The sequence below is a fragment of the Palaemon carinicauda genome, chromosome 5 (genome assembly GCF_036898095.1).
Source record: "Palaemon carinicauda isolate YSFRI2023 chromosome 5, ASM3689809v2, whole genome shotgun sequence".
Taxonomy (NCBI): Eukaryota; Metazoa; Arthropoda; class Malacostraca; order Decapoda; family Palaemonidae; genus Palaemon; species Palaemon carinicauda.
The window spans coordinates 105,620,637-105,647,451 of NC_090729.1; the positions used below are offsets into that span (position 1 = coordinate 105,620,637).

The 26,815-nt window shown below is 39.6% G+C and overlaps 1 protein-coding gene across 1 annotated transcript in view; it reads left to right on the forward strand.

Moving 5' to 3' along the window:
* Positions 1–26,815, forward strand: part of LOC137641382 (RING finger protein 17-like) — a 1,982,860-nt gene that overhangs the window by 1,884,358 nt on the left and 71,687 nt on the right. The window contains exon 33 of the mRNA XM_068373901.1: positions 1,975–2,239. Coding sequence (XP_068230002.1) covers positions 1,975–2,239 — 265 coding nt within the window. The remainder of the gene's footprint in view (positions 1–1,974; positions 2,240–26,815) is intronic.

Here is a 26,815-nt window from a genome sequence, read left to right on the forward strand (position 1 = left end):
AGAGTCTTCGGTGCCCTACCTGTCTCATTGAATGATGTCAGTGTCGGTTACCGTCGCCGGCCACCTGGCGGCTGCCGGGGTCCGCCGGCTTGCCGGCGATCTGCCATCACCTAAGGTGTCACCCTCTCTCTCTCTACCACATAGACTGATGGCTGGGAAGGGTCCATCCTTGATGGGGTCCTGCCGGCGCTAGTTAAGCCTCCGGCATTCCGCCAGGCTGCCGGAGCCACCAATCCTGGCGTTACAGTGGACAGTCACTCCTCCCTCCTGTCGGCCCCGTGCCAGTAACCTATATTGTGCAGCTATGGATAGTAGCCAGTACACATATGGTATAGTTATACCCTAGACTGAAAACTATTATGTATAGTTGTACAGTAAAATTTTCCAGCATATTCTGCGCTTCCATGTGCAGTCTCTTGCCGGGACCTAATCTGATAAGGGGGCTTAGCTTATCCCCCTTTTTCTTATACACTGAATGAATTCAGCTTCCCCCTCTTACTGTACCTAATTCCCTAAAGGAAGCCTAAGCTTGGCTCATCCATCACGTATGTTCTTCCTCCCCTAGGGCCCATGACGGTTCTCTGGAATCAGTTACAGTATGGGGTCACGGCAATTGGCTGGGCGGGATGCACAAATATGTGTCTTTCCTACCTCCTTTCCGGAATCATATTATAAGTGTACTAACATCATGTACCGCAGCCAAATGCAATGTTTTGCTTCGTCATCGGGGAGCGGGAAGGGTGGAAGCCTGAACCTACAGCCAATCAGTGACGAGATTTCAAACCATGGTTTGGCTCCATTTGTCACCTAGGATGAAACACTAACACTATCCTTCCCTATCCAGTGCCATGTCCCATTGTTACTAGAGAGTTGCTGTAAGATACTGGTAAACTGTGAGATATTGTTCTATGTATATGGTATGAACCACGAGTTGGTTCCGAAGTGGTTTGCCTGTGTCATGCTTGTTGCTAGAGTTATAACTTTTAAGTATAATGTTTGGTTGTTGTTATGGTATTAGCAGCAGTCTAGTTTACCTAACCTATGCAGGATCTTATGTAGTCTAGCCTTGTTTACTATTTATGTTAAGGGTTAAGGCCAACACAAACTTATTTAGAATAGAAAGCTGACAGATTGCTATCATACAATGATTCATAGCTATCATAGTTTACAGGTCATAGATATCTTACTTTATAAGTTTCACTTGACATTCTCCTTCAGAAGAAGAGATCAAACAATAAGACAGAACCTTAAGCACACAGTTAGTAATCATGGTACACACAACATCACTGGTATCAGTATATACAATACAGGAAATAGCATAACATAATACAAATAGAATGAGAAATCAAAATGAGACCCTCGTATAATGAAAATAAAACACATTATTCAAAGTCAGATAATTGGAAAAGGAGGTAAGATTTACATCAGAAAATTTCTTTGTCCGAAAAGAGCTATTCGGTTTTATTTAGTAGACTACCTGCATTGTGGGTAGCGCTCGTAATTTTTTTCGTGAGATCAGAGTTCCAAATCCCACTGTCCAAAAATACGATGTCTTTTCTCCTTTAAATTTAGTCAGAGGTCTACAACGACCATAACTTATTTTATTAGTGAATTGTAAGATATCTAAAATATGGGGAAAAGCATATATCATTCCTAACGGTAGTTTGAAGCTTATCAAGGTACTGTATCTATTAAACCCTTCTTTATGGGGATTAAAAACAATCATCGTTGGAAATTAGACCATTAGCAACCTACTTATAACTTTTATATGCAGGTTGTAGTATTTGATAAAAATCATTCCTAATGAAAACAAAAATATTCTACAAGCTATAACACATATCTTGAAGTAAAAGCTATTAAATTAGATAAATGATTTTATGGGTAACTCTTTTATTAATATAGTATGTAAGCTGAGAAATTGTGTTCTAGACCCCACTAGAAATTAAAGTTTTAACATTTATTCTTATTTTACAGGTAATCGAAGGTGAAACCAGTCCAATAGATTTTCCTTTAGTATGCTTGCCATCTCTTAGTCTCCCCGGTAACCCTTCAGAGATGTTTAGGGTAAAGGTCACAGCAATCAAAGATCCAGCTTCTGTTTATATTTCTCCAGTCTTTCCCAATGGATCATCAGAGTTTGAATGTGCTTTACAGTCATCTGTTACTGCTTATAAAAGTTTCTATAGTTCTGTAAACAGTGATCCCTCACCTTATGCAAGTGTCAAAGATCCACAGATAGGTATGTAATTTCTTAATTTATATTTATCCCAGTATTGTGTGTAGAGTAATTGCGATATGGGTAAATGCATTCAAAGATGATGAAAAATCTATTTCTTTTTGGCTCTTGTTTGAAAAATATTTTGAGTAAACTTTAGTCATGAAAATTCTATAATTCCTATTATGCAATTCTGTATTACTCATCTCCTATTTCTTGTGTTTTATATATCAACATCTTAGGGCTGTACTCATAATGTTCAAAATATTTGTGAGAGAAAGGAGGCCAAGAGATGGATACCTTAACATATATACAAAGCATTTCAAATAGCATAAGCCTCTCTCTCTTACCTTGTGGTTTATGTATACAAAGATATTATGACTGCATATATATGAAACTTGCATTTGCAGTAAATACTATATAATTTTCATTTTCATTACATATTAATATTTAACAAAACTTTATAAATATGCATGATTGTTAATAATTAATAAAGCAACATGTTTTTCAAACTAAAATTTATTTTTTCCATACTTACCTCTGAATAAAACAAGCTATGAAGTGCAAGTGCCTACTTGATGATCTCCAGATAAAGCCCAAAAATGATTTAACCTTTTTGCCCTCCCAACATAAAATTAGCCTCCAAAACAATCCCCAACAGTTAGGAAGAAAAGGATGGCCACTGCATTGCAGGAACAAGGTAAAGAATTCTAAATTTGAGTGGACTCAAGCACTGATAGTTCTTTTCAGAGGTTAGTACGGAAATAATAGATGTTTAAAAATCATGTTTATTTCCATGAACCTTACCTCTGAATAGAATATGCTGGATAAACACTAATTACGTGGATAGGAGAGGTAGGTGCACATAAAGAAACCAAAATCAACATCTCGCAAATTAAGTCAGTGTCTTTATTTTCTTTAAGGCAGTGCTAAAAAAATAAGAAAAGGAAAATGCAAAGGAGAGCCTCCTCATACAGTCAACTCCCTCTCTTCTTTCAAATAACTAACTAAGAATGACTTAGACATAACTACAATTTGATAGAGCAAACTTAACATATATTTTTTGGCCTTGACATACGTTAACAGATTTATTTGAAGATGTGATTCAAAGATAAATTCATCATTGGCCAATAGGTATGCACTATAATTTGATACAGAGTAAACCCAATAGACAAAGATTGTGAACTTGGACATACGTTAACTGAATAGATTCATTCAAAGTTGTGATTTCACAATGAATTTCACTCTAAATTTAAGTCACAATAGACATGTTTCAAGGAATCAATATCCATGTATTAGAAAGTAACATATTGTGGGGTCCCAAATTATGTGAGAAATTTGTTGATCTACAGCCTCACAGAACTGGAAAATTGCAGATTTTGATACACAATGGGAATTATTCCATTAGGGGCAATGCAAATGGCAACTAACCCTGTCAAACTCTTTTACTACCTATTTTCAATATTTTGTACGTACTATACTGTATTTTTTTCTAATATGAAATTATTCTTATGAAAAATAAAACATTTAAAAGGTTTTAAAGTTTTAATAACTTGAAAAACTTTAAAATAAAATTACATTCAGGATAGGTGTAATTACTGTATACTTCCTTCTGTAATGACCTAAAATTACAGCCAGTTTTAATAAATTTTTGTCATATCTGTTATTTTAAATCCAAAATAACTAAAAAAGGCGATTTTATATCATGCTTTTCCTAAACACCTCTCCTAAAATGCAAACCATCGTTTTGTTTATATTTATAGTCAATCATGAACAAACAAACGCATTTACAGTACTCATCTGTGTGTAAGTTAGTCTTTTGGGCTCGAGCGATGTCGTCCTGATGGAAGTTCCTCATTGGCAGCTTCTACTTGGGAGATATTTCTGCGAGTGATATACCAGAGAAATTTACCTTAGAGGTATCATAGAGTTCTTTATCTCCTGAGCGTATATCACAAGAGATATCGTGTATAAATCAGCGACGTGTTAATAACAAGCCATGGTTATCCCTCCCCGAATAGAGTTAACCTTGTCTCGAAGGATAAGGAATAGGTTGGATACGTGGGCGAGAGAGCCGTTACAACTCCCGATCTCAAAGATGTGCTACGATTACAACTCCCGATCTCAAAGATGTGCTACGATTACAACTCCCGATCTCGAAGATGTGCTACGACTAACACGCTTCCTGTTGATCCAGTCCCCTTTGTAGCGCCATCTTTGCCATTTGCTTTGAGAGTTTCTGCTAGTTTTCTTAGCTTTTTAAGTGATTTTTTTTATCATGGTTGCTTCAACTTCATCCTCATCGACTAAGTTGAGTATCCACCCTTTCATGTGTTGGAGAATTTCGCGTCTCCACACAGTTTTCTTTTATTATGTTGCATGCTTTTATTGTTCCAAATCCGGCAGGCTTTCGGCGCTACTTATCATGTCGTCAAACACTCAGAAATTTTTTAGTTCTTTAGTCATTGACTTTAGGAATATGTTATTTTATCATTCTAAAGTGTGGTATGTATATAGTATTGCCCATCCTTCCTTGGTGTTTCTTTTGTGTTTTTTATCAGCAGTGGCTTAGGGTAGCCTACCCTAGCCGGCAGCCATACCTGGTCTATGTTCACTAGTGCAACACTCCCTTCTTTCACCAAACCTTACGGGTTGGGAGAGGCCGTCTATCCTCCCACGCTGTCGATTTGTCACAGCTGGGAGCTGCGGTCTTGAAGGTCCTTTAGGGAGAGATGGATAGTGTTCTCAGTTACCTGAGGGTGACTGCTTTTCACTTTCCACTTAGCCTATATGTTTGGTGAGGCGGCACAGGTCTCAGGATCGTGTTCCCTGTGTCGACTTATGTTTATCCATTAGAATACCTTACCCCCAGGTCTGATGCCAACTAGTAGACCTCCTTGTGTCGCTTTAACCATTATTAGGTTTCTCTCTTAGTCTTTGGTAGGCTATGCCTGGTTGTGAGGACTTGTCCTCTGTGCCCTATTACGGCAACCACTCTGGGACACTATTGTTGTCCTATGTTGCTGTTGGGCCTTTCTGCCATGCTGCCTCACCATTTTCTGAGTCTCCCATCACCACCCCTCCTTCCCCTTTCCCTTTGCCTGTTAGTGTGCCTACTTGTAGGCTATCTTTCCTGGCCTAGGTAGATGAGATTTTCTCCTCCCCTGGTTGAAATCTCTTTCCTGCCTTAGAGACCACCCTTGGGTGTTTCTCTGCCCCTCCCCCTTCCTAGTTAGGCCATAACCTGACTGTACCAGAACTATGTTCTTCTAGTCTAATCATCTCACCCGCTAGGTAGGCTAGGCTTGCCTACACAGTTCTCTCATGGCCTATCTAAGCACAGAGTTGGTACCCCTTGGGTCACTCCTCTGCCGCCTTGGCAGTGCTTGTCCTCTGTCTGCAGCCTATCTTCCTGTGCTGTATCCCTCTTACTATGGAGTCTTGACTCCCTTGCCTGGTTAGCCTATCTAAGCAGAGGTGACACCTCTGTCAGTGCTTCCAGTCTTGTCAGCTTGAGTACTTCTAGCACTGGTTGTGTGTTGGCTATGGGTCACCCCTTCTGCCGCCTCAGCTTCAACCTTAGACTATTCATCTGCTGTTTCCTATCCCACATCTGAGGAACATTGTTCTTTGGAGTTGGTTGATTGGATCCTGCCTGGTTGTCAGGACACCCTTTGAATTTTTAATTCTTAGCATCCTGGCGGTCTTGTACGGCTCTCATTATCTTATGGGCTGCACCCCCCCCCCCTTTATATAAGTTGATGATAATAATCAGGTCCTGGCTAGTTCTCTTATTATCTGCCTTTCACTCCTGTACTTCCCCCCCCCCTGAGTGTGGACCCTTCCCTGGGGATTGTCCACTCTCCCCCTGTGGACTTCACAATGCGTCTGCCGTCTTGTGTCGACATGAGTGGGGTATTGATGGGTAATTCTTTTCTGGCTACTATAAATAGTTGCCGCCTCCCAGCTGCTGCCACCTCGTGGGCAGCTGTTGCTTGGTCTAGGCAATATGATGAGTGAACTTGCCTTCTTAAGCTTCTCTGATAGACATACTCTGGAGGTTCTGGTGTTCCTTTGATGTGATCCTTTCCTTCATATTCCAATTACACCATCATTATGTTATGCTTCATAAATCATTCCAGATTTCTGAGCTGTTTGGCATGTGTTCTATTATATTTTAGATTTAGCCATTCTTTAGGTGTAGGATTATCTAGGATAGGATGTATAAAATTTTTTTTCCTAATTTTAAGAAGATATATTTTAGTGATGTACCGGTACTCATTTACATTTCTTATCTTTACAGGTCGCTGCTGACATGGAATATTCTACGGTCACCTGTACCAGGCGGGTCAAGTTACCCTGTGGCCACAAGATCTGCCGGAAACACGGAAGTTGCTATGTTTCCAAGGGATCTACTGCAATCTGGGACCCTACTGACTGCATGGTTTGTATGGATCTCCTTCTAACCAGCTTATATGCCACTGACGTCTCCTTAGACATCCCAGATCGAAGTCGGAAGATGCTCCTACACTGGGTAAGAGGCTTCCAGAAGAACTCTCAACAAGGTGCCCCCTATCTTCCTTTTTTGGAACTGAAAGACCTCTTTCCCAAGGCTGAATTGTCCTCCATTTTTGGGTACCAGTTACTGACAGTCCAACTCCCGCCGGTACCTGTAGATCCTGCAGATGATGAAGTTCGAGACGCTCTGCAAGTCATGAGCCTGGACATGGACGACATGTCTACTACTTCTTCGGTTTCACCAGAGTAGGAGAGGATCCTGCTGGTCACGGAAGCCATTGGATGTACATCAGGTGAGTGCAGCTCCCAATGCCTCTTTACTTTCTACCCAAGCCCCAGCTTCCACCTCCACCCCGGTTCCGATATTAGACAAATCTTCGCTACCCAGTAATTTAGAACTAATGGTGTCCATGAAATCTTTCATGAAAAACTTGACTGCCAAATATGAACGTTCTCAGGCAGATCTAACAGCGAGGATAGAAGCTTTACAACAGGCACCTCCTTCTAAGGCTCCCCCAGCTTTGAGCCTACCAGAATGCACAGTTAAGAACCCTTGGCGCTATACTGAGAAGATGACCTTAACTGAAGGGTTCCTTCATATTAGGGATGGTTTGGGTTCCAAGCCAGTTTCGGACTTGGAATTCTTTCCATCGATTGATAGCTATCCTTACTGTTACGTAAAGCTTAACTCGGAAGTGTCCATTAGGGGTGATACGATCCCTAAGGAAACCATCATTCTGGATCATGGCAAGGCTCAATCCATTTTGGTTAGGGAGTTAAAGATGGTTGAATTCACTAATACCCAACTTTCTGCTTTTAGCAGGAAACAGGCCACTTTTGTGGCCCCCAAAGATACTGTCTTCCCCTTTGCCTACAAAAGCTTAGAGGCCGTATTGAAAGCAGTAAGGGAGAACAGACCCTTTCCAGTGCTAGAGGAATGTAAACCGGTCTCTCTAGCCCTTCCTTACGATTCAAACAATTGGGAGGACGTTCAACATACATTCACTGTTGGAAAACTAGAGAAAGACGTCGGAGGCAAACAGTTTGATGAGAAATTGCCTAGGATTCCCGAATCCCTATTCAAGGGAAAACTGAAAGGTAAAGAGAGACTTTCTCCCTCTTTATTCTTCCAATCTTATCTAGAGATGCTTATTGAAAACTATTTCAAATCTGATCTCTTCCCTGTCTTGGCTAAAACTCACCTAATCATGTTTCATAGGGGTCTCCATGCTTTCGTCCTAGCCAGAAGACCATGTTGAGAACACGTCCTAGCTGCTTCTACGATCAGACATGAACCCAGAAAACAGATTGACTCCAACATCTGGAGGAAGGATCTCTTCCTTGAGAAGTCATGGACAAGTGGCTCAGGAGAATAAGAGCCTTATTGACAATGGGGTATTTCTTCTAAACGAATATTTACCCTCAATGAAGGACCTCAACCCATGGGCAAGAAGCCCAGAAGTCACTTCAAAGGAAGGAAATCCTTTTCTGTTGCAACAGCCTCAGTTGCCGCCATTCCTCAGACTGTGCACACGGTCCCCCAGCAGTATGTTTGACAGTCTCCATCCTTCAACAAGGTGTATGAGAGAGCTACCACCACTTTTCAACCCGCCCGATCTCAAAGGGAGGGCTCTGGTAACAGAAGAAGGACTGGAAGAGGCGGTCAAACTAGAGGCCGAGGAAGTAGAGTCAAGACGTCTAAAGTTGCGGGTCCTTCACAACAACGAGGAGCTTCCGGTAGGGGGATGACTTCACCTGTTCAGGGACAATAGGAGTTCGATCCCTGGGCTCACAGCATAGTCTCAATTGGGCTAGGCTGGAAATAGAGACAGAAATCACCCCAGTTCAAGAGGTTCTTTCAACCCACAACCTGCTTTTGGGAGAATTACATTCAGGACCTTCTCCGGAAGGGATTCATCCATTGCACAAAATCTATGAACTTTCAAGGGCGGCTATTCTGCGTGCAAATGAAAAATTCGAACACTTCAAACTATTCTGGACTTCTCCCCACTAAACCAATTCATTCTGAACGACAAGTTCCAGATGCTGACTATCTCGCAAATACGGACCCTACTTTCCCAGTTGGCCTACACCGTCTCCATAGATGTTACAGACGCCCAGTTACATCTTCCGAATGGTCGGCGCTTCTCCCCCTACCTTGGTTTCAGACTGGCAAAAAAGGCCTACGTATTCAAAGCTATGCCCTTTGGGCTCAGTATAGCTCCAAGGGTCTTCACGAAACTAGTCAAGGCCATTGTCCAACAACTTCGGAACAGAGGCCTTCAGGTGATGGTGTACCTAGATTACTGGTTAGTCAGGGCTGCAACGAAGCTAGAATGTCCAAAAGGTCATGAACTAACTACAATCTCTGGGCTTCCAAATCAACCTCAAAGTCCAGGCTCGGAAATTCCAGTGGCTAGGATTTCACTGGAACCTACAGTCTCACACACACACTATCACAAGGCAAGAGAAAGGAAATCTCAAACTTGGTCAGGTGCCTACTTCATTCAAAAGTACTCACCAGACGACAGCAAGAAAGGGTCTTGGGGTTGTTACAGTTCGCTGCCGTGATGGACCCAATCCTGAAAGCAAGGCTCAAAGATGCCAACAGAGCATGGAGAAAAAAGGCATCCAATGCTAGGAGAGATCTTCGCCATAAAACTCAGGCCTTTCGGACGCCTCGGGACAAGGTTGGGGAGTTCACTCTCTTCCAAGAAAGTGCAGGGTCAGTGGTTGATCGCATTTCAGAAGTTTTACATCAATGCTCTGGAGGCTATGGCAGTGTTTCTTACTCTGAAGAGACTATGCCCAAAGACGAAATCATACTTCAAATTGGTCATCGACAACAACTCAGTAGTGCACTGTGTCAACAGACAGGGCTCCAGAACTCCTCAGATCAACCCTGTAATCCTAGCCATTCTCTCTTTAGCAAAAAGGAGGAAATGGCATCTTTCAGCAGTTCACCTCGAAGGGGTTTGCAATGTGACGGCAGATGCCCTGTCGAGGTCCAAGCCTCAGGAAACAGAATGGTCTCTGGATGTAAAAGCATTCTGTTTCATTCTAGAGCAAGTCCCGGAACTGAAAATTGATCTTTTTGCGACGAGCTTCAACTAAAAACTTCCCCAATATGTAGCACCAAACTTGGACCCGGAAGCGACAGGAATGGATGCGATGTCTCTGAATTGTAACCAGCGTTCTCACATCTACCTATTTCCTCCATTCAACCTCCTACTTAAAGTACTGAACAAACTGCAGACCTTCAAAGGAACAGCAGCTGCAGCTCTGGTAGCTCCCAAGTGGCTCAAGAGCAATTGATACCCTCTTGTTCAGGAACTCAAACCCCTCTAGATCCCTCTACCATTTCCAATGCTGTCCCAGGTTGTTTAATAGACAACTGTCTTCTCTTCGTCTTGGATAACGAAAACCCTTCAGCTAATGATTTTCTTGCCCTCGCAGCTCAAAGAAAATTCGGAGTTGCGAGGGAAAGAATTGACTTCATCGAAGAGTACAAGTCCAACACCACAAAGCGACAATATTTGTCTTCCTGGAAAAAATAGATTGCGTTCGTGTAAAGTCATCAGCCCTCTTCTATTTCTATGGACTTCTGTATTTCTTTTCTTATTTCACCACACGATCAAGGTCTAGCCTCATGTAAGTCTGCACTAACTTGACCAATCACGTATGCTTTTGATATCGAACTCAATAGTGAGCCATACAATAAGATTATGAAGGCTTGTGCTAAACTGAAATCCAATGCTCCTCCCAAGGCTATTTCAGGGTTGTTGGATAAAGTCTTGCACTTTGCCTCTTCGATAGATAACGCCTCTGCCGTTCTGAGGGATCTTTCTCAAAAGTCTGTCTTTTTGCTTGCTCTGGCTTCTGGTGCTAGTGTCAGTGAGATTGTGGCCCTTTCAAGGGATGATGGCCACATTGAATTCTCGGATTCGGAAGAGGTAAACCTTTATCCGCATCCTGTATTCTTGGCGAAATACGAACTTCCCACGAAACTCTGGGGATCCTGGAAATTTGTTCCACTACAGGAGGACCCTTCTCTGTGCCCCGTGGAGAGCCTTGAAGCCTACCTATCCAAGAGCCCAGCCTTTAAAGGTGGTCAACTTTTTAAAGGGGAGTCGACAGGATCTAACCTTTCTCTGAAACAGCTAGGGTCCAAACTCACCTACTTCATGAGAAGGGCTGACCCGGAAATTATTCCAGCGGTTCATGACCCCAGAAATGTTGCCTCTTTTTAATTTTTTTTTCAATCTATACCCTTTGCAGGCTGCCTGGCATACACAGGATGGAAATCTTTAAGAGTGTTCTTCTAACATTACCTACATCAGTTGAAAGAGGTTAAACATTTTGTGGTGGCCATTAGTAGTGTGATTAAACCAGCTTCTTGAGTGTTGTGCACGGACTCGTTTGGACTGTATAATTGGGACTTTTCAGTCTACATTGTGCAAGGGGATTATGATCTTTTGTTTCAAATGCATTTTAATGTTGTAACAATTTACAGGTGATATTTTCTTGTTTTGTCACGAGTATTACTGTCTTACTACTCGGTTTTATAATTTGGGGTCTGAAAACTCAAGTTTTCTGTATATACTGTACTCATATATATATATATATATATATATATATATATATATTCTTTGGACCTGCTGTCTATATGAAATAAATGTGGTGTATCAAAATTTCTTTAACCCTCGTTTTATTGACGTAGGTCTTTTCATCTACTGGAGACAAAGTTTTTCTGAGTGAGTGGGACTGTGCTATTGATTTACTTTGTTCCTATCATTGTACAAACTTCTCGCTTACTCTCATCATTTGGTACCATAGTACCAATGCTGTAGGAAGCATGCTTATATCTATAGAGTCACAGGGTTAAAACTCTTCTGGCCACAACTGAGAATGATAATTCTCTGGTACACTTCCATCAGGACGACATGGCTTGACCTAAAAACGGACTTTAACAATAGAAAAATCTATTTTTGGGTGAGATAGCCAAGTCCTCCTGATGGCCCGCCCGTTACCTTCTATCCCCCCCCCCCATTTCTCAGTGTGGGACCTCACGTCATGTGATGGCTGCTCCTGGAATGGTTCAACAGGAAGCGTGTTAGTCGTAGCACATCTTTGAGATCGGGAGTTGTAACGGCTCTCTCGCCCACGTATCCTACCCTATCCCTTATCCTTTGAGACAAGGTTAACTCTATTCGGGGAAGGATAACCATGGCTTGTTATTAACATGTCCCTGATTTATACACGATATATCTCGGGATACTCACTCCGGAGGTAAAGAACTCTGTGATACCTCTAAGATAAATTTCTCTGGTATATCACTCTGAGAAATATCCCAAGTAGAAGCTGCCAATGAGGAACTTCCATCAGGACGACATGGCTATCTCACCTAAAAATGGATTTTTCCTATGTCAAAATTCGTTTTTTAATCTATCCTTTGTTTCAAAGGTGCTAGAATACATGATTCTTGAACAACTAATTAGTCACTTAGAAGAAATGAAAGCTTTGCCAGACAACCAGTCTGCTTACAGGAAATTATACTCAACGGGGACATCTATCTGTTTTGTTCTAGATATGCTGGAAATGATGGACGAAAACAAATGTGGTATTTTGATATTTTATCTTAGTGCTGTTTTTGATACAGTTGTATATGAAATGCTACTAAATGATATATGGTCCATCAGTATTGAAAATCAGGCTTTTAAATACCTAAAAGATCACTTGGTTTAGAGAAACTATTTTGTGCAAATTAGAAACTTTTAATCATCATATGAACATTTACACAGAGTGGTACCTCAGGCAAGTGTACTAGGCCCAATTTTATTCTGTATCTATACTATTGGTCTGTCAAAAATACTTCAAAGGCATGGAGTGAAGTTCAAACTATTTGCAAATGATACGCAATTTTATTTCATAAATGATATAGATGACACTACTGAAACTCTAAACCATTCTTGCCATTGTTATGGAATGGATGGTAAACAAACAACTAGAATTAAATGAAAATGACACTGAGTTTATGGTGGTTGGAAAGAAAAAGTGTTAGAAATTTGGGTGATATTCTAATAAACTAAAATAACAACTCTGCCCCGATATCTAGTAAAGTTTGTTCTAGTCCTATCTCTTGACTGCAACTTATCTTTCAATGCCCAAATAAATAATGTAGTAAAAACTGCTTGTCATCATCTTAGAATCATTACTTTTATAAAGAATTACACGGATGAACATTCTGTAAAGAAACTTAATAAACTGTGTTATTACCAGGATTGACTACTGGAACTCCATCTATTACAATTTACCAAAAGTGCAACTTAAGGTGCCCGGCCGGAATCACAAAATAATGGGGTATAGGTAAAAAAACACAAAATCCTGAAAAAATTCACTGAGCTTTGTATGGCAATGGAGAATATTCTGTGAAAATTACTCTTACTTTTATAGTTAAAGGGTAATTAGTAGAAGTAGCTCAATAAACCAAAAACACTTCCTTACAAGAAAATTTAGTATTTCTTCTGTTATCATAAATTTTGATAATTATTGCATTGTAAGTAAAAGGAATTGTGAGCAATGGTATCTATATAGATTCCACGAGTTACACCCTTTGCCCGTCAGTCCTACCACAGATGTCATAGAGAGTACATGTTTGAGATTGACCTCTAAGATTCACTCATTTTTACGTCTTTTTCTCGTTTTCTGTAAGAATTTCATCATTTCATAGAGGAAAAACAATTTCAACATTTCACTAACATAAGAAAGAAGAAAATTCGCTCTAATTAGAGTTCAGAAGTGGGTAATATCGGCAAAATTAGCGGAGTTAGTGAAGGAGAGAGATGATGAAGGAGCGACCGTCAAGCCTAAAGAAGCAAGATATTGAGCAAAGGTATCTTCATTTACGATTAGATTATAATAAATAACTTTGAATTGGTTTATTAATATCCAAAAGTAACATAAAATTCATAATAATCATGATTTATTAATATTGCCTTTGAAAAAGTATAAAGAAAAACTTTGAACGCTCGTATCTCAAAACTATACTTCGTTCGTTCGTTGTGTATTACAGCCAACTCTTCTTGTTGGCACGGGCCTTTCCCTTGGTCGGCCCGTAGGAACTATACTTATTGACCTTCAAATTCTATCTTCTCCCTTAGTTTTAAAGTTATAGCTTTGAAATTTGCTATATAACTTAGAAAGACATTATAAAACAATCTATTGGTGCCCTTTTATTCCCATTTTGTTTTCATATTTTTTCTTAGTTTTTTCCCTGATTTTTAGGGTTTATTTTTTTTACCATAATGAAAAAATTCATATTTAGCAAAAAAATTACTTTAGAAAAAAAAAATTCATTTTATTGGATGTCTCCATCAGGTCTATACAGGGTAGTAATTCCAGGTCTTAATATGAATTATCAAGGGAGTAGATAGAATTTGAAAAACACTCATTTTCAGGATAATTCAGCCTGGCGTCGCAAAACTGAAGGTCAGAGGCAGAAATTCTATGCAGTTTGGAGATATCCTAAGTCACCTTATTAAGTGGTATGAGTGTCCTGTCCTTTAAAAAAAATGGCATTAGCTGGCCAGCCTCCTTAAGAAATTACAAAACATAAACAGAGGAGCAAAACTGATAAAAGGTGTTCCATTCCAAGAAAGGATCACTCCTATACTAATTAATTTACACTGGCTGCCTATTAAAGCGAGAATTGAATTTGAAATATTTACAATAACCAATCATATCGGAACTGGACACCCAAAATATCTAAGAGAATTGCTACGTATGGTGCACCCAACAAATCGTGTTGACACGAGAATAGTTACAGATGGTTACAAATTATTGGAATCTAGATATATGTCTACTGTAGGCTTAAATATAGGGCCACGAAAGTATACAATAAGCTCCCACAAGACATTTGAAAGACTAAAAGTTATTAAGGCTTTCAAGAGGACATTGAAGACTTTCTTGTTATCAAAGTGCTTCGATAGTGTGGACTTGACAATAAAGCAGCAATATGTGGTGTGAAATGTTGAATGCTTTTGAAAAAACACGATAAAATAGTTCTGTAGGTCCTGTAGAGATTAAGGTTCCCCTCCTGTATAGGACCAGAAAAACTGCTTTCAAAGTAATATAAAGTAAGTAATAGCTTATCATTCTTTCTAGAGGCACCTGTAAGGTCTCTAATTTTGCCATGCAGTCCACATATATTGCAAAGTCTAGCTGAAGTCTAGGACACACTATTCCTGGATTTTGCTCAATATCTCCAGACAGAATAAGAATTAAAAGCAATAAAAAGAATCTCATCGTACAAGTAAACAAACTTGAAATTAATAACAACAAAAACAATATGTACAGTGATACTCGTTGAAACGAAAGCTTTTTCATACAAAATTATGTTTCATGCTATGAAACGAGGTACGGTACGAGATTTGCCCGACCGACAAGACTAATTTTAATATTCGCGAGCCACCAGCCATTAACTCTCCACCATCCTCCCTTGCTGCCATTGGTTATCTTCCTACTCTGATGCTAGTTATCACCATACAATCCTGCTCTCCTATCAGTTAGCATCTGTCCCATCCTGCATCTACTTATAAGCTTCTCTCGATCATTTCGTTTAGGCAGCGCCATCATTCACCTTGAATTTGCTTGGGTGATTTCGCTTTCATGCTTTTACTCGTATTTACTGAACTGTACCCTGTTGCGTTATTCAACTTGTACAGTATTGGCCATGGGTCCTAAGAAAGTTGCTGATGTGCAGGGAAAGAAGAGGAGGATGCCTTTTTTGGGAGACAAAGCTTGAGATCATCAAGAAGTTTGAGGACGGCATGCGGTTAAGTGTGATCACCAGGGAATATGGCCAAAATCCGTCTACGATAGGAACAATCCTTAAACAAAAGGAAGCCATGAAAGCAGCAATACCTTCTTAAGGTGTGACTGTTTTCTCCAGCAAGAGGAGCCACATCCATGATGAGATGGAGAGACAGCTGCTTGTTTGGATTAAGGACAAGAAAATTGCTGGAGACAATCGCAGAGACGATAATTTGCCAGAAGGCCAGCACTATTTTCGGTGATCTTGTACGGGCTCAGGCGGAAGACGACGCAAGAGAAGGGACATGGAAGCAGCCACCCCCAGAGTTCATGGCTTCTCCGGGGGAGGTTGTTGAAAAATTTAAGAGACGGTCTGGCGTTTATCCAGTGATGCGGAATGGGGAAGCTGCTAGCTTGAACAGGAAGCAGCCAAAGCCTTTGTTAAGACATTTGATGAGTTGACTCTCCAGGAAGGCTACCGTATCCAGCAAGTATTCAACTGTGATCAAACTGGCCTTTTTTTTTGGAAGGAAATTCCTCGTCGGACACACATCATGGCTGAAGAAAAGAAGATACCTGTTCATAAGCATATAAAAGGATTACCCTTGCACTGTGTGCAAATGCCAGAGGGGATTGTAAGGTGAAGCCCCTGCTGGTGTATCACTCATAGACTCCTCGAGCCTTTCAAGTTCCACAAAGTGCTTAAGGAGAAGCTTCCGGTGATCTGGAGGGCTAATACAAAACCCTGGGTAACAAGACGCTTGTTCACCGAGTGAGTAAATCTTTGTTTCAGCCCAACTGTGAAAAATAATTTGAAGAGAAGTGCCTCCCTCTAAAATGCCTGCTGGCGTTGGATAATGCCTAACTCACCCTCCTGGCCTCAAGGAAGATATCCTAGCAGATTATTCGTTCGTCAAGACTTCTTGCACCTAGCACCACCCATTTCCTCTAGCCCATGGACCAGCAAGTGATTTCAAACCTTAAGAAGCTCTGTACAAAATATCTCTTAAAGAGAAGTTTTGAAATCACTGACAGCACAAACCTCACCCTGCGTGAATTTTAGGAGGAGTATTTCGATGTTGTGAAATGCCTCATTGATACAGCTGGGCAGGAAGTTTCGAGGTGCATCTTGAACTCTACGTGGAAGAAGCGGTAGCCTGATGCAGTTTCCATATAGGCCAATCTGAAGCCAATGCCGAAAAAGATGACAATCCTGAATATGTTACTCAATCTGAAGTTGCCAAGATTGTTTGACTTGTGATGTCCATGGGTCTGGAAGTCGATGAGGATGACATTAATGAGTTCCTCGAGTAGCACCAAGAGGAACTTTTGACGGACTACCTGAATGAGTTGGAGGCTGTGCAACTGAAATAATTCAGGAACAGTTATTTAGTGGCAAGGAGGAGTAGGATGACTCACTGACAACGGCAAAAATTAAGGAGGGTCTAGCTGGCTAGCTGAAGATAGCAGCTCTTGTCGAAAAGAGGCACCCAGAGAAGGTTTTCACAGGTCGTATTCTTGAGCAGGTTTGCCTGAGTCATTTCAGAAACAGCTTAAAGAGCAAGCAGAAACAAGCTTCCTTTGATTGCTATCATTATTCAAGAGGCCTTCAGTACTAGTAGGCCAAGAGAAAACAAAATGATCCAAGAAAAAAGAAAAGTGAAAGATGATGAGGAAAATTATTAAATTTAGGAAGTACAAAACAAAGTAAAAAAGAAAAAATTAGAAAAAGGCAAAAAATTTCTAATTTTAAGTTCATTGTAAAGTTAGGTGCTAAAGTTTTCTGCCATTTATTAATGTGTTTATATTTTCTGCTACTTGTTATTGTTTTATGCCGTTTATCATCCTCCTCTGCTGCCCCACCACTTCGCTCTCGGACATCGCCTCAATCCAAAGGTAAGGTTACACATTTTTGTTACTGTATTTTCCATTTGTTATAGCATTACTGTACTGTCTGTACTAATTATACATTCAATTTACAGGTTGTTAATGGTTAGGTTATTATTGAATGATCCAAGTGGTTGTATTTCATTGTGTTTAGTGGAGTTTAGCAGTATTATAAGAATTTAATATGGTGTTTTGTAGGGTTTGGAACAAATTAGACTATTTACATGTAAAAGACGACTCATAGTGCAAAAAAAATCATGGTACGAAAGCCACTATGGAACCAATTGATTTTGTATTGTGAGGCATTACTGTACATAACTGAATAGTACAAGGTATAAACTAAAGACAAAATTTCCTATAGAACTGGTCAACATGGAAGAACTGACTCACCACACTCACCTTAGGTAGTAGGTTGGCCAGGGCACCAGCCACCCGTTGAGAGACTACCACTAGAGAGTTATGGGGTCTTTTGACTGGCCAGATTGTACTACATTGGATCCTTCTCTCTGGTTACGGTTCATTTTACCTTTGGCTATACACTCACACACCGAATAGTCTGGCCTATTCGTTACATATTCTCCTTTGTCCTCATACACCTGACAACACAGATTACCAAACAATTCTTCTTGCTGCACTGTGATTGTTCGGTGGCCAATTTCCTCTTGATAATGGTAGAAGATACTCTTTAGCTATGGTAAGCAGCTCTTCTAGGTGAAGGACACTCCAAAATCAAACCATTGTTCTTTAATCTTGGGTAGTGCCATAGCCTCTGTACCATGATCTTCCACTCTCTTGGGTTAGACTTCACTTGCTTGAGGGTACACTCGGGCACATTGTTCTATCTTATATCTTATTTCTCTTCCTCTTGTTTGGTTAAAGTTTTTATAGTTTATATAGTGATATTTATTTTAATATTGTTGCTCTTCTTAAAATCTTTTATTTTTCCTTGTTCCCCTTCCTCACTGAGCTATTTTCCCTGTTAGAGCCCCTGGGCTTATAGCATCCTGCTTTTCCAACTAGGGTTGTAGCTTAGCAAGTAATAATAATAATAATAATAATAATAATAATAATAATAAATGCTTATCACCCTCCAGGATAGCCACTTCAACTGAAGATAGGACAGTAAGGATAGTTTTGAAAATGAATACCAAGGGGAAGATAATGGAACAGATAAGGGAAAAGGCAACCTTTTGATAAACCACCAGGCATCTAGGCCCCTTCTATTAAAGCTAGCCCAACAGACCATTTGAAAAAATAGAGGAAAAGAAAACAAAATAGCATGCCTGAGTGTACCCTCAAGCAAGAAAACGCTAACCTAAGACTAGAGAACGATGTTTTGATTTTGGAATGATCTAGAAGAACTGCTTACCATAGCTAAAAAGTATCTTTTACCCTTACCAAGTGGAAAGTAGGTCCTGAACAATTACAATTAATCCCTTGAGTGATGAAGATTTTTCCAGTTATCCTAGTGTTATTAGGTGTATGAGGAAAGAGCGGAATGCGTAAAGAGTAGGTCAGACTCTTCTTTGTCTATGTTAGCAAAAAAAAAAAGGAGATGTAATCAAAGAGGGATCCAATATAATACTATCTGGCCAGTCAAAGAACACGATAACACTCTCACAGTAGTTTCTCCACAGGTAGCTGGTGCCTTGGCCAACCTAATACCTATAGCAGAAGGAACCCATTGGATGCAGATAAGGCACTTTATAGGATCCCAAGCCCTGGCCTAAGAGGCACATCAAGCACCATGATAGCAGCAATGGGCATGACACCAATTTAGGTTGCAAAGATTAGTGCACCTAGCTTGGTTACACTTACCCTTGGTTTCACTCATCTGACATAGAAAATACCTAAAGGAAAATAATCTTTAGTAATCCCCAGAAGGAGGGAGTTTACTTTCCTGCATCTCCAAGCTGCCATATTAACACACAGGATTACAAGTGAATATGAAAAAAATTAAAACTAGCTAGTGAAACTCTATAAAATGTTGAAGAGTAGGGAAGAAATTCAAAACTAGACCATGAGTAAATCTCTATCGCTGACTACATAGTAGCTGAAACGCAAGGCTTAATAAAGCTAATGATTAGAAAAGAATAACATGGCAAATCCAATATTGAATTAAGTTTGAGGATCCAGTCGCATGTGCGGGCGAAGGTCCAACCCTAATGTACGTAAGCACATTCTGCCCTGGAAGGGAGGAGGCCATCTCCACGTAGATGATAATAGAACGTTTATAAACATTGTTTATAAAATGAAAATGCAAAAAATAGACCAATAAATATATGTGGGATATTCACTGATCAAATGTATCCTTCCCTTTGATTAAATTCCTATTAATACTGTATAAAGCATTGATGTGTGTTAATTTAGGCGTAGTAGGTTGGCCAGGGCACCAGCCGCCCGTTGAGATACTACCACTAGAGAGGTATTGGATCCTTTGACTGGCCAGACAGTAATGTATTGGATCCCTCTCTCTACTCATGGCTTATTTTTTCTTTGCCTACACTTACACAGAATAATCTGGCCTATTCTTTACATATTCTCGTCTTTCCTCATACATCTGACAACAATGAGACACTTAACACTTCTTCACCCAAGGGGTTAATTACTGTACTGCAATTTGTTCAGTGTACTTTCCTCTTGGTAAGGGTAGAAGAGACTCTTTAGCTATGGTAAGCAGCTCTTCTAGGAGAAGGACACTCCAAAATTAAACCATTGTTCTCTAGTCTTGGGTAGTGCCATAGCCTCTGTACCATGGGCTTCCACTGTCTTGGGTTAGAGTTCTCTTGTTTGAGGGTACACTCGGGCACACTATTCTATCTTCTTATTATTTTTTTTCTTCCTGTTTTTTTGAAATGGTGTGTTGGGCAGGCTTAATAGAAGGGCCATGGATGCCTGGTGGTTTATCAAGAGGTTGTCTTTTCCTTTTTCTGACTTTTTCTTCTCAAAACCATCCTTACTGTCCTCCCTTCAGTTGAAGTGGCTATCCTGGAGGGTATTTAGCCTTGCATGGTGTATCGGCTCCTCCATGCTGACCAGTTTTTCCAACTTTTTACTATAGTCTATGGGTATCATCAATCACTTGATTTATAAATCTGTACATATTGTTTTTGTTATAATTCTTGTTAATCTAGTTTTATCTAATCTAATTCTTTTTTTATTTCTATTAATTCTTATGCTGTCTGGAGACATTGAGCAAAATCCAGGACCAGTACGTCCTAGATTTCGTCAATGTCGTCTTCTGTATTGCAATATTCGTGGTCTTCATGCAAATATCCAAGAACTTACAGTTGTGTCCAGACAGTATAATATTCTTTTGTGCTCAGAAACTTTGGTTTCTAATATGAGGCACTCATCTCAACTCCTTATAACTGGTTTTAAGACGCCAATAATGTTGAAACGTGATGCCATCCCTAGGGCCAGGGGAATGGCAGTGTATTTTAGGACCGAGTACCCTGCTTCTCATAAGTCCTGCTATCAATGTGGATGTCATGAGATTCAGGTAATAAAAGTTTGTGGCAGGCATAACAACTTTTATTTGTGTTCGATCTACCGGAATCCAGACATGGATGATTCTATCTTCGATTGTCTTCTTACCATTATGGCTAAGATGCAAGAAGATGATAGAAAGGCTTCTTTTGTCTTTGTTGGTGATTTTAATGCTCACCATAGGGAGTGGTCAAGTTCTATCTCTCCTACCGATCGCCATGGCTTAAGAGCTTTAGACTTTGCCTCTGAATCAGGCTGTGAGCAAATCATAAATGAAGCTACTCACAGGTCCAGTAATTGCTTGGACCTCGTATACACTGACTCCCCTGGCGTTATAACTAGTAAGGTTGGTTCTCCAGTCGGGACATCTGATCCTGCCTTGATTTCATTATTAGTGAAGACTGAGCAGCCTGTCCCTGATATATCATATTCTTGTAAAATTTATATGAAATCCCAAGCAGACTGGAATTGGATTTTGCATGATCTTTTGTGCTTGAATTGGTCACAATTATATAATAGTGTAGATCCTGTTGTCCCTTTGAATGAGAATCTAGTCAACATAATTGATAGGCGTATCCCCTCTCGTGTGCTAAGGTACCGAGTGAAGGACAAACTGTGGTTCAATGATGATTGTAGACGTGCTTATTTGGAGAAGCAGGAGGCATTACCTTTGGAAGGGTAACAGATCAGATTTGACCTGGAACAACTATACTCAGCTTCGAGCTTTTGCTCAGAGAGTTTATGCCTCAACTGAAAAGGAGTACAATTTAACCATAAAAGAAACCCTTTCTGGTACAACTCAGGAACATAAATGGTGGTCTACCCTTAAATCTGCACTCGTTGGTGTAGATGCAACAGTTCCTCCTTTACTTAACCAGATGGCTCAGTCACTCACTGTCCAAAGGAAAAGGCAACCCTTTTGGCTGATGTTTTTGACAGTAAACAGAGTAATGAAAAACTTGAACTTCCTCATTCCTGTTTTCCTGAGGCTAAACTAACTAGTTTAGCTTTTCGATCTCGTGAGATTAAAGCTCTGTTGATGGACCTTGATGCTTATGGAGGTGTAGACCCAAATGGTATTTTTCCTTTGTTTTTTTATAAAGACAGCAGATTTCTTAGCTCCAAAGTTATCTTATTTTGCACAAGTTAGCAAGAAGAGGAGCTTTTAGCACTTGTTGGAGAATTGGTAATGTTACTCCTCTATGTAAATGTGTTTGTGGTAGCTCAAGTCCCACTGATTACCACCCAATTTCCATAACTCCCATATTATCCAAAGTTTTTGAACGTCTTCTGGCAAAACGTCTTAATAGGTTTGCTGAAGGTAATCATCTACTCCCTAGTTTGCAATTTGGTTTTCGTAAAGGCCTTGGAGCATGTGATGCCCTTCTTACAATCTCCAATGCAGTACAGAAATCCCTTGATTGTGGTCAGGAAGTTCGTATGATTGGCCTTGATTTTAGTGCTGCCTTTGACCGTGTTAATCATGAGGCCCTTGTTTTCAAACTGAAACAGTTGGGAGTGGGTGGGTCGTTTCTTAGCATTATTATTGATTTTTTAAGTAATAGATCTCAAAGAGTAGTTGTTGACGGGCACCATAGTGAGTATAGGAATGTGATATCCGGTGTTCCACAGGGTAGTGTTCTTGGCCCATTACTTTTCATACTATATACACATGACATGTGGTTTGGCCTAGAAAACAAGCTTGTTGCATATGCAGATGATGCTACTCTCTTTGCATCAATTCCATCCCCTGAATGTAGATCTGCGGTTGGTGAATCCCTTAATAGAGATTTAGCTAAAATTAGTGCATGGTGCAAATTATGGGGTATGAAGTTGAATCCTACCAAAACTCAAAGTATGATTGTCAGTAGGTCAAGGACGGTGGCTCCTCAACATCCGGATCTTAGTATTGATAATGTTTCTTTAAATTTGTATGACTCTTTCAAAATTTTAGGTGTGATTCTCGACAGCAAATTTACTTTTGAGAAACATATAAGGTCTGTGTCTTCTTCAATTGCACAAAAAATTGGCTTATTGAGAAAGTATTTTAAGATTTTCGGTGATCAATCTATTCTGAAGAAGTGTTTTAATTCTTTCATTCTACCTTGTTTTGAGTATTGTTCTCCTGTGTGGTCTTCAGCTGCTGATTCTCATCTTAATTTGTTGGACAGAAACTTACGGTCCATTAAATTTCTTATTCCTGATCTAGATATTAATCTCTGGCACCGTCGTTCAATTAGTTCATTGTGCATGTTGCATAAGATTTTCCATAACTCTGACCATCCTTTACATTCAGATCTCCCTGGACAATTCTATCCTGTTCGTATTACTAGGCAGGCAGTTAATTCTAATAGCCAGGCCTTTTCCATCATGAGGCTCAATACTACGCAGTACTCTAGAAGTTTTATTCCAGCTGTTACCAAGTTGTGGAATGATCTTCCTAATCAGGTAGTTGAATCAGTAGAACTTCAAAAGTTCAAAGTTGGAACAAATGTTTTTTTGTTGACCAGGCGGACATGAGTCTTTTTATAGTTTATATATGACATATTTGTTTTTTACGTTGACAGTTTATATATGACATATCTGTTTTGACGTTGTTACTTTTTTTTAGAATGATTTATTGTTAATTTGTTCTCTTCATTTATTTATTTCCTTATTTCCTTTCCTCACTGGGCTATTTTTCCCTATTGGAGTCCCTGGGCTTATAGCATCTTGCTTTTCCAATTAGGGTTGTAGCTTGGATAGTAATAATAATAATTATGATAATTATAAGTTCAAGATACAAAACTACTTCACATCCCTTGCTTAACCTAACTGAGGTTGAGACAACTTGGCCCATTATGTAACAATGTTAGCCTACTAGGGTTAAGAGACAACTTGACCCATTGTGTAGCAATGCCTACTAGGTATATTGCAGCAAAGGCTGATTTCTAAAATTTTGCTTCAAATTGGCATCAAACCCCAGTCTCTTCAAATGACAGGCAATGTTTCTGTCAACTATGCCACCAGAAGCCTTTGTACTAAATCTTATAACCTCATAGATAAAGAAGTAACAAAATTCTTTTAACTTAAATTTAATGACAGAAATGCTTCATTTAACTGAATGGTAATTCCCTTTACGATTATTAGACTTAATAAACGAATTGGTTTTCATCTCATCAAAATGTTATGTTAGCCACACGTGGTTGAGATGGTGTAGGATCGAGTGTGCATACGCAGAGGTGTAGAGAGGCGTAACAAAGGAGTAGTTGTCTGTGGTCGAGAGTTTGTGATTGAGCGCACAAGGTAAACAAAGGCGTAGTTGTGTGAGCCTCGGGCGTAGCTGTGCGAGGTAAGCTCAGAGCGCACTCTTCAAGTCGACAGCGATCAGCGTAGAGGGGAAACAGTGTTACTCCCTTTATTATTATGTGAAATTCTTGCTTCCTCCCTTATAAAAGGGTACCAGTTTGGAGTACCTGTCATGTACTAGCACTTGTAGAAGTAAGAATAAAAAGACCCCATCAACCAGCCTTTCCCTCAACCTCCGCTACACATGAAGATCTGTCCTTCTCCATAGCAAGAGTCAAGTTTAACCTTAAGTTTAGGCTTAGAGTATTAGCCTATGACTATGATGTACACGGTATTAGCCTATGCCAAGGTTTGGTTTGTTATAGATAAGCTAGCCAGGAATAAGTTGATTGTCCTAAATCAAATGGCAGCCTCCGAACTTAAGTCAGGACAATTGACGACGGTAAGAGTTTAAGTGAAAAGTCGTGTGGAACGGCATGACATAAATACTTGCATGCGGTGACTAAAACGTAGAAAATAAAGGCGTATACACTGGTCACTGTAAAAAAAATTTAATTAGCTTAAAAATTACACTGAGGATGCAACTTAGATTAAGCTAATAAAATATATGGGTAATAAAGAAATAGGTGATAAGATACTAATTGGCGGGAAAAAAAGTTTACGCTGAAAATTGCAAACAATTGTAGACTAGTCTAAAACTGTCACTTACTTTATGGCAGTTAAATAATAAATGATCAGAAGCAGAGGAAATAGACGATTTTTACATTGTACAGCGGATTTATTGTCTAAGGTAATTGTCATAACGTGAGCCTAAACCTTCTTCAAAAGGATTGTATGAATATCTTCAATTACGTAATCAATTTATCTCTAAGCTCTCGTTGACTTTCAAGTTACCTGGATATTCTAGGTACTCACAAGTTGAAGATAACAATGGATCAACTTTATAGTTTAACAGACACATTTGGAGAGAAAATGCTCAGTGCAAGTTACTGTTAATCTTCCACGAGTAAAGGAGCAATTTATCTCGTCTTAAATCTGACTTATCAACTGAACATTACAATCTTCATTTCTATCCAAATCAAGCAAGAGGGAGGGGTACACATGTTACTTATCTCACATTATTAATCTTAGGCATAAGTTAATACTAAGATCAACGCCCAGTGGAGTGTCATTTTGTGTGTAATGGGCGCCCAGTGGCAACGAGGGCACGCGACCATCGTTCGCACCCAACTCCCCTCATCTTACTTCCAAGGGTGAGTTTTTAAGGCCCTTGTCTCTATGGAGGTCAGGTGCTTCCTCCGGGAGATGGGTGGTAGCGTGTTACTACGTGACATCTGCAATCTAGTTTGCCCCACCTCAAATCCCCCAGTGCTTTTCCAACCTCCCTCATGCTTTGACCCGGGAAGTAAAAGAATGGCAACAGTATATATTCAACATAATAGTGTAACTCTTTCCCAGGCCCGAGGTGGCTTGTGGCCTGCGCTTTCATGATATAATGGCTCATTTAATTATTTACTAAACTCATGACTAAACTAAGAATCACAACTTTAAACTCTGTTAACAATATGAAAATCGTTTAGTACTTAAAATAAGTATAGAGAAGATGAACTTTAAACCTATACTTTGGTAAAGACTAAATGGCATCATACAGCAAGTATCACATTAACTCTGTCGCAAGGAATAGCTAAGAATAGCTTAACAATCTGTACTCAACATAAAAGTGGAGGAGCTAAATGTGTGCAGAAAAATATGTTCGTCTGTTTGTCTGACAAATAAAAGAAGGTTGTTGAGTGCAAAAAAGTGACCAGATAACTTTGTGTCCAGCCTTAGTACTGGTTCTCGATGATAACTTGTCATCAGTTGTGTGATGTATTTCAACATAATGGAGGCTATGACAGATTCAATAGTGCCATAATTCGTGGGTCTCCCTTATGCGCATCAAGGCCATGCTGTGTAAATTGATACACTGCTCCTGGAGCAGGGAAGACAATATTTCTTTGGTATTTACTTGTCTTATTGGATTCTCTGTTCTACCCTTCCACAGAAAAGTTCTTTGAGACCAAACAGTAAATTAACCAACCTCCAAAAAACAAGTATTCTGACCTTTAGCCTAAATTCTTTTTCCCTATTTTAGATGTTTTCATTTGCTAGGAAATTGACTAAGGTCTTAGAAATTGAGATGATTTTACCGTTACTTAGTAGGATGAATATATAGAAGTCAGAAGATGATTAGATACCGTATGCTAGTAGGAAGACCCACCCCATAAAGTACAAGAGGCAGTAAAAAGAACTTGCTTCCAATCTCACTCTACGGCAAAAAGTTCTGTAAAAGTATTATTTGCTGAGGATAATTCAAGCTTTTGGTTCATAAGGTAATTGAATTTTGAAATAAATAGTACTTTAAAAAGGATATGAGGACGTATAGTTTTGTATATTTCCTTGCATTTAAAGATTTGTCAATTAACTGTTTTTTACATATTTTTGAAAAATAAATTTGAAACCAAGAGCTCTGTATAAAGTTTTTAAGGAATGCTTTTAGATAGACTTTTTACATTGGAGACAATTTTTTTATTTCAAGAATTTATGCGATTGATGTATGTATCATTT